General features: G+C 41.5%; 1 protein-coding gene across 1 annotated transcript; it reads right to left on the bottom strand.

Annotated features, from left to right (window-relative positions):
- Positions 1-1,008: 1,008 nt before the first annotated feature.
- hhipl1 (HHIP-like 1) lies at positions 1,009-9,453 on the bottom strand. The gene is made up of 9 exons (XM_023422910.2): positions 9,007-9,453; positions 6,941-7,587; positions 6,660-6,803; positions 6,104-6,432; positions 5,094-5,220; positions 3,550-3,695; positions 3,362-3,443; positions 2,141-2,223; positions 1,009-2,031 (listed from the first exon to the last, which is right to left on the bottom strand). Exons 1-9 carry the CDS (start codon positions 9,298-9,300, stop codon positions 1,463-1,465), a joined length of 2,421 nt encoding a protein of 806 aa, XP_023278678.1. The 5' UTR covers positions 9,301-9,453; the 3' UTR covers positions 1,009-1,462.
- Positions 9,454-9,501: the final 48 nt, after the last annotated feature.

Raw genomic sequence — 9,501 nt, forward strand, 5'->3', positions numbered from 1 at the left:
CTGCATCACCGACATCTGCCGATCTTGTATCTTAAACCCCTTTTACACTGGACAAAATACCAGTTATAACATCGAGCTTCGGTCTGTTCCCCCTTCAGATACTGTTTCGCTGGGCTCAGGTTAAGGTGATGGTTCACGCACATCAACGGGGAAACAGTAGGACATTTAACCACAACAATTCGCGGGATAGCTCTGAAACAGTGCTCTCATGTCCAGTTGTATCAAACATAGTGTAGGAGAAAGCCAGCAGCCTGCAGTCAGCTGGCAACTAACATGTAGCAGGTATTTGGTTGATGTTTCAATTCAGTGCCAGGACAATATCTAATGCTAGCATCAATTTCACGTACAAAACTACAGCAGCTGACGTTGATATTGATGTTGGTTTCTAGTCTTGAAGTATGGTGAAAGATACTCTGTAGCCCAACTCTGCTAAACGTCACAATTGACATTGTACAACAATTATTTCCGACCAAGTAATCTGAGGCATTCCTAGAGTGCTGATATGGAGTACATTAACGCGTGTGGTCGATCTTTGATTGTAGCAAACGTTGTACCGTAACGATTATTTCCAGATATAGTAATGGTGTATTAAATGGTGTATGGTCGTCAGTAAAGGATGAAGGGAAGGAAAGAAGAATGGATACTTAGGGCACACCTCCAGGTGTGCTCATATGACATCCAATATCATATCAGTGATATGACAGAGAAGCAGCTACAGCTGCAGCCAACTATCTCACTGCGCTGCAGAACAGAGAGGTTCAGGATAACCTTCGTCCCCACTGCCATCAGGCTGTATAACACCTCAGCCAAGGGAAGTGGATCATGAACTGGACTAATTTAACTATTATTATTATTATTATTATTATTATTATTATACGACCCTGACTGGGATGTTTCTTAATTAACCAACACTGGATTTTGACGTCAACCCGATTTTCATTTCCAACCAAAGGTTAATGTCTGTCTAACGTCTTTCTGACGTTACATTGACGCCTGGTACCAGCTGGGTAGATTCTAGAAAGAGTTTATTGAAATCATTTTACCAACATGGTAACATCAGGATACAACCATACATTCATTCAGTGGGGAATAAACATTCAACACATTAGAAAATCTGACATTCAGACACTTATTATTATCAAACATGTTATTGTAACAAATCACTGAGAAGCCAAACATACATTCAAATTACAACATTCAAATCTGTGATGAAAAATTAAAAATAAACTCTCATATAAACATTTACCTTTGAGTAAAATTAGCAAAGTGCCACTGTTGACATTAGCGAAGGAAAAGCTTGGACACAGTTACAGTGTTGGAATGTGACAGCCTACATCATTTCCTGCTCTAGATTTTGCTTCACCTGTGGGTTTTATAAAAAGAAAAAAAAATGTACCATATACCTTATTCAAAACACATTGTACCGTGACTGCACTACTCTGACTTCATAGTAGTCCCACTTTTAGACTTGCACAACGTAGTCCGAGTTGCCACAGATCACTCCGGCATCTTCATAGTGGGCACAGTTATGTGTCCCGACGCCGGCGTGTTTACATTCCAGCAGGCTGGACTCTGTGCCTTCACACTGAACATCATCCAGAAGAATCCGGATATCTTTCCCCTCACCAAACTCTGAGTTCTTGGCTGCTTTCAGAGCGTACCGGAAGCCTAACTGCCGGCAAACCACTGCAGCATTCTTGGTGGTCCATAGGTCATCACACACGGTGCCCCACTCCCCGTTAATGTAGATCTCCACTCGTCCACGGTCACTGCGGCCTTCTTCGTCTCCAGACAGCCTCACCCTTCCACTCTGGAGCTCGGGTCCAGGTTCCATTCTGGATTTTCCCTTTCTGCGCCGACCTTTCCGCCTTGACTGTCTGGGTGGTTTGGTGGTAGTAGTGGTTGGTAAAGGGGTGGCCAGGTCTGGTCCTAGTTCACCGAGACGGTCAATGAGCTCTTGGAGCCAGTCGTATGATTCTGTGGGTTGTGGCTCAGGCTGGTTATTGCTTGATAGCTCAACGCCAATCAATGCTAATGGAAGAACAATGGTAAAACATGTGACCAAATATTAACATAAACAATTAAAGTCACATATTTGAGTAGTTCTAGTCAGTGACAAGTGCTTTGTAAGTCGACTCACTTTCCTGCGGAACAAACGTTATGAGATTACTTTTAACTCTGACAGGAAGAGGGTCATAGTGACACTGCCTCGGTGGAGCACGTCTGAAAAACAACAGAAAAACACAGAACAAAAACGAATCACTCTTTTTTCTGAAACTTTGAATACTTTTAATTGTCGCTTTAAGTGATAGCCACAGTTCGACAATCTGGTTTAGAAGATCCAATCATCACTAAAGTGTATGTCATGAGGAGAGCTAACAAAATCAAATGAAATGGTCAAGGTTGTCATATTGACATTTAAGGTGTTAATCAAGCATTAAGTAACACAAAAGAAAACATTCCACCTTAAAAGATGCCGGTAGTTGCAGGTAGCCTCTGAGCTAATTCAATTGTTAATTAGTAAAGATGAAAGGACAGAAAACATCCTTTCATTCATCATTCACTCTTCTTTATCTGTGATGCCTTTACACAGAAACATGACAAAGTCAGTCTGTTACACTTGGACAGCTTGTGCTGCTTCCATAGAAAGCTAGCTTAACTAGGTTTTCACAGCCTAGCCTGTTAGCTTAGCTTGACCTCTGCCTGCACTGCAGCTTCTCTACTGAAAGGATGTCTCCAATGTGGCTTATTTCATTTACTGACACGTCAGTAAATGAAATCATTCAAAAACACAAACTACTTCTGTTTATTCACCTGCTGCTTAATGCTATGCTAATCATAACCTGCTACATCCATGGTATGGTCTGATGTTACTGAGCTGGATGTTTGTCTGATGATGCGTCATATTCTCAACATGATCAAACTGTACATAGAGTAAGTGTAACATTTGATCATGTGATCTAGTTGACTGTTCTATGTAAACTACTAACCGTAGGAACAGTGGTTTACATAATCTTCAAGACGGGCCACAACTTAACTGCACGCGTGCACCATAGGTGTGATTCAGTACTTAAATGGACAGCACTGCACCGACACCAAAGAAATGTGTGAGAAAGTTATCCCACCAATGCTAAGAAAACACAGAGCTAAACTCACATCCAAGCCAAGTATGATCATGATACTGCACGTCCCTCAAGCTAATGCAGTAGAAAGAGATTTGTAATTATGAACAGATGTGTGTCTTATATATCCATGTCCAACAGAACTGCACATACTCACTTCACAGTGAGCAGTTACTGGACATTTTATATGTAATGAAGGCAAAGTAAGGAAATAGCAAAGTAATTATTATATTAGTCACCTTGAGGGATCCACCAATTTATAAACGACTCCTGAAGGTGACGTAGCACTCGGTACTCCAGTGGACATGAAGTACAGCTCGCCTGATGGAAAGAAAAACAGAACAGAACATCAGGAAGACATTACACTAGTTACAGCTGGTGTAGACAGCATCGTAGGTTGCTTCGAGGTCGTGTGTTTATGAATTACCAGCTTCATCCTCAGCAAAAGAGATGATGTACTGGTGGTAGTTGTTGATGAGTCCAGGGAAGGCGCAGGTCAGGCCCATCCCCATACAGATCTCATTATAATCCCATTGCCCAGTGTTTCTGTCCTCCTGCAGACTCATCAAACGCCTGGTACAGGAACAAAGCAAAACATTCCCAGTCTCTAATGTGCAGTGCAGTCCATGTTATTTTGAGACAGGGTGTTGTGTGAACTTTTATGCAATATTGTCTATTTTTACTTCCCAGAGTACTTTTTAACAACCTTAGGGAGCATGAACAATTATTGAAGTGCTAATCATATATTGAACAAATATGCCTGTTCCAGGATCTCCATTGTGAGTATTTTCTGTTTCCCTGTGTTGTATTTCACTGTGAATTTAAGATCTTTGAATTTGAAGACATCACTTTGTGCTCTGGGACACTCTGAGGGGAGATTTTCACTGTTTTTGTGACATTTTATAGTAGACTAAAGTATTCATGTATTCAGCAAAAAAAAGATTTTAATAGATTAATTGATTGATTGATTGATTGAAAATGGTCAGTTGCAGTTCCATCAAAAGCCTCCCAAATATGGAAGATGTGTGTGGACTATATTTGCTGGTTTAATGGGTTTTTCTGTAAAGGACAAAAATAGCCTAAAGGGTATTGTGAAAGTTTGCTCAAAGATAATTGGAGTCCAGTAAAGTGGCTTGTGCTCCCTTTGTCCAGAGAGTTTACTGTAGTGCCCTCAGGTTGCCATTACTGGTATGTGCCCCTTAGGAGAACAAACCACTACTCCAAGTCTGTCATTCCTCCTGCTATCACGCTACTAAACGCCTACAGCTGTCATTTTAATGTATATGTTATACTGTATATTTATATACAAATATATATATATATACTGTATATATAAATATGTATATATATATAGATATAGATGGATATATATAAATAATATATACAAATATTTAAAATTTTAAATTCAGTCATTCATGTATATTACACATCTGCTATAGGAACTGTAACATAATGTATTATTTCTTATGTATTTTATATGTTTTATTTTTATTTGTTTTACTTTTTGCTCCCTGCATTGATCCACACTGTATGTTGATCTGTTGCCTCTGACAGGGAACTTGTGTGTATGGACTGGGTAAGCTGCAAAGGAACTGCCCTTTTTAGCATTAATAAAGTTGTCTGGATCTGAATCTGAATGTAAATATATTCTGTTTTACTGAAGCTACAGTTGGTGGAAAACATGACAACGGTAGAGGGCCTGTAGAAAAAGGAGCTGTTAAAAGAAGTGCTTCGTGTTTGACAAGAACTTGAACTTCCCCTCTCTTTGCTTGTCCAAACTAGTTCACAGACTCCATGTCATCTGTGAAAGTGAGGTATCAAACAAACATCTACTAAATTTATCTTCAGGCTTAGGTCTGATATCATATTGTTTCCATTCCTCAAAATCTTTTCACTGCTGTTGTTAACACAAACATAAATGTTGGTGTTATTTTGCAAACAAAACATGCTATTTACAAGATTAAATCTTACCCGCTCATGAAGTCTCCAAATATGTACATCCCGTTCAAGTTGGGGTATTCACAGCCTCGGTACACATAGCCACCAGTCACTGACTTGCCCATCTTGTGGGGGTATGCATAAATTGGCAGGACATCATCTGTGAACAAATCTAAAGGTCATTCTTGGTTTTCCTGAGCTTGTCTTTAATCTGGACCACCCATTTCTTTTCCGTGAAGCCAGTCATTTTATATTCAGAAAGTTTTTTCTGTGACACTGTCAATTTTACAGTTCAATAAAAATGTATCTTTCAGGGATAAGTCTCATTTCATTTTTCTTTTTTTTTTTCATTTAAACTTAGCCACTTCAGCACAATATATGTTCTAATTTAGAAATCATTTGAAGCGAATATTAGAAGCACATGTATCTCATTAAACCACCATGATGACATTGATAATCATGTCCAACAAGGCACATTGTAACTGCTTGGCTAGGCTGACAATGTAAACTCATCAGTGATTTCATGACGATTTTGCACATTTCAGTGTGAATTACGGTTGTTCAGGTAAGTGGCTTAAAAAGTTCTAATGGTCTACTGACGACATGATAATCCACATTCTAACAACAAGATGTAGGTTCCATGTGGTAGCTGCTGGTTAAATGTTGCTTTCAGTTTTCCATCTAACTGATGGCGGTTTGCATTAGTTATATTGGTATAATGTAATAATGAGTTTACATTTACATTGACTCATTTGGCAGACGCTTTTATCCAAAGCGAGTTTATTTCCTTGGCAGCAGTAAAAAAAAAGTGGGTCATCATTTCTGCAAAGAGCCAAGAGCCTGCAGCCTTTCATTCAGACAAAACACTACAGAAGCTGATTTCATCCAGACAGGAAAAGCTACACTATTTGTGCAGAGAGTTGGAGAGGTGCTGGTGCGTGAATGAAAAACCGCAGTCTTGGCCCTCCAATTCAACACAGTTAAGACCACTGCTGTCTGCTGCTGAACAAGGGTGACCATGGCTGTGTCCAGACGAAACCTACCTAGTGAGCTGTTGGCACAAAGCTTCTTATCATAGCAGGAGAAGCCCTCTTTAGCTCTCCAGCCGTAGTTCCGCCCTTTCTCGATGATGTCAATCTCTTCAAACTTGTTCTGGCCCACGTCCCCACAGAAGATGCGTCCTTTGCCCTCTTTGCTGTGAAAGTCGCCCCGGTCTACCGAGCACCTCCACATATTGCGGACACCATAGGCGTAAATCTCAGGTCGAGCTCCTCGCTCATGTATGAATGGGTTATCTGGAGGGACTCTGTACAGTGGACCTCTCTCGTTGTCATCCACATCAATACGAAGAACTTTACCCAACAGAGCTGACCTGATATAGATGTGGCAATATGGGAAATGAGTAGTAACTGGAATATTATGTCACATGAAGAGTAACAAATATTGTTCCTGCAGATATTATTTACATATTTACATATATACTTTCTGAGAAAAACATTCATCTAAGATTTCTCTAAACATGATTCTTTGGTACATTTGTTGCAATTAGATTGGTTCTTTGAAAGATACTTGGTTACTTAAGATCAAATATTTTCTCACTTGTTCTGAGCATTCCCAAATTTCCCAAATGGGTCTCCTGCCATTCCACCATCACCTGTGAAAATGTACAAGTAACCATCATCGGCGAAGAGCAGCTGCCCTCCATTGTGGTTTGATGCAGGCTCATCGATCTCCAAAATAACCCTGGAAGGACAGTGGACACGACAAATACAACACAGAAACTCCTTGTTTATCTGTAGGGTACATGTAGAGTTCTAAATGTTGAAGATCTCTAAAAACCCATTGCTGTTACCAAACCTGGATGGACCGTCCATACCTACCGCTCAGAGGTGTGATCCACCACATTCATGTCGTTGGCTGACACATGGAACTCACTGATCCTGATCCTCTCATCAAAACCCACCTCCACTGAGTAATACACATACAGCTTCCCATTGTACTTGTACATGGGGTGAAAGGTGAGTCCTAGAAAGCCTCTCTCATCACCTTCCCATGATGATGTCAAGACCGCCTTAGTGATGTTCAAAAATGGTTTCTGTAGTTTGGACCGGTCAGGAAGGTAGGTCCACACCAAGCCCACCTGTTCGGCCACAAAGAACCGATGTGTGCCATCATTGGCGTGGACCATGGCTAGTGGGTTCTGCAGACCGTTGGCCACTTCTTCTAGACACAGCTGCAGACAACCATCTGTGTCTGACTGAACCCGGCCCAGGTTCTGTGTTAGCTTCTGGTTGCTGAGGAGGTGTGGGTAGCAGTAGTCCACGTCATCTAGCGCCAGGTACTGGCAGACGCGAGTCTGGTCTGCTTTGACTTTGGCAATGTGTGGGTCATCAGTCAGGAGAGGGATGGTGGAACTGCACTTATTCCAAAACTGGGAGCAGTAATCCGGACAGAGGCCAGGGATGGTCCGGTCCGGGGTGCTCGGGTCCTCGGCATCAAAGAGGTGAGCTGCATAGGGAGAACACTCCTGAACAGATGCAGAGGAGAGGTGAGCAGAGCAGGAGAGGCAGTAAGGAGGAGGGCTGTACACACAACGCTGACAAAAGTTGATACGGCAAACGTGTTAGCTCATTTACACATCAAGCCCTAAAACTAAAACAATGAGTGGAAAGACGCTGAGTAGAGTCAGGCTATGTCCACACTAAAACTAATCTCTTTTCCTATGTTTCCTCCTCCGTCCACGCGACTCTGCAGTTTCCAAGCCCCGGAAACTGAGTTTTGGAAACTCTGCTTGACCTGTTTTATTTTGAAAGCTCTGGGGTTGTGTTGTAGCCTGGACGGACAGAAACTGCGACCTTTGGAAACGATGATGTAGACACCCACCTCGCTCCCTGATTGGCTCTCATCAGTCTGGATTACCAGTGGTGAATATAACATGATAATGAATTACAGTGTTACTGACCTTGTTGTCTTTGCCAGCAGCTGTTGTTCAGTTAAATTCTGTATTTTAATGCTAAAGCATAATAGTGTGAACATTGTTAGCATGAAAACACTGAATATATAAGCTTGAATGAAAGACGATCTTAGTAGCCTAACAATTAAAGATTTGAGTGTTTTGCTAATTGGTCATTGAATCTGTCTTATAGTTTCTCCAGTATTATCATAGCATAATAGGAGGGGACAGCATTCATGATAGCCTGTAGGGAAGTGCTGTCATTAAGGAAATCATAACTTTGAGCTTTCAGAGCATGCTGTTTTTGTTGACAATGAAATTAGTTTTCTTTTACATTATTGTTTTCAATACATTTGACATTGTAACATATCTTTTCAATCTTGAAATAAGAAAAATAATACTGTACTAATAATAGCCTACAGAATACTAAGTTAAGGGCATTGCAGAATGAAGGTTTCATGTGCCTGCAAATAAAACCAGTAATGTAATTTATTCAAATAACTGCTTATGTAAGATTTAAGGCATATTTATAGCAAATCTTTATGTTACACAATGGACACACTAAGAGGAAGTGAACCATCTGCACACAAGAAGCTGAATCAGCAACAGAAAAGAGATATGTCCACCAATTGCCAATCATGACTAATTGGTGTTTCTGCGCATCAAGAACAAATAAAATGTTCATAAATATAGAGTCAACGAAGATCCCAATCTACAGCATGTCAGCGAGCCTGAAACACATCAACATCTCAGGGAGCTTCAGACCCTCCTCGGGGTTTACTTTACTTAGCTCAGTCTACTTCATTAAAAGCCTAATGTTTAGTCATTTACTGTGAGACCATATTATTAGGCTACGTTTAGCTGTTTTTATACACATGGCGGATCGTCCTCTGCTTGTTTAACAGTCGCTGATTTTGCTGTCTGCTCAGACTCTTTGCGCATGATGGAGACGTTCTGGACTGAGCCAAGCGACCTTTGTCCGTGCATGCCTACCTGGCAGAGCAGCTCCAGGACGAAGCCCGCACAGTTGGCATATCCATGATAATCAAAATTGTCCATAATCTGGTAGTACTTAGACATCAGCTCCTGGTCTTTCTGATAATCACAGCAGCCAAACTCCTTGTACATTACGCAAAACTCGAGCTCCCTGGGCGGTCGGAAAGGCGGCTTAAAATCCAGACACTGTGGGTGTAACATTACAGGTGCGACCCAGAGTGTCGAAAAACACAAGATGCCAAACGGCGAGAGCCATGGAAGACAGAAGGCTTTGCCGTAACACCGCCGCATTATGGCGTAGGTTGGAGACTATGGAAGAGAAAGTTGTGCAGAGGTGGCTTCCTGTGTGCACTTTGCTCTAACTCCAGTCATCTGACGTGGTGAACCGCAGAGTGAACCAGGGCTCTGTGGACCTGAAGCCAGCTGCTGTCCCGGTGCATGTGCACACACAGTGCGAGGAAATCAGCTGTCTGTCGTCGCCCACCCCCCCAC

The sequence above is a fragment of the Seriola lalandi genome, unplaced genomic scaffold, assembly GCF_002814215.2.
Source record: "Seriola lalandi dorsalis isolate HSWRI2012SDOR001 ecotype SW California unplaced genomic scaffold, Sedor1 jcf7180002054687, whole genome shotgun sequence".
Classification (NCBI taxonomy): Eukaryota; Metazoa; Chordata; class Actinopteri; order Carangiformes; family Carangidae; genus Seriola; species Seriola lalandi.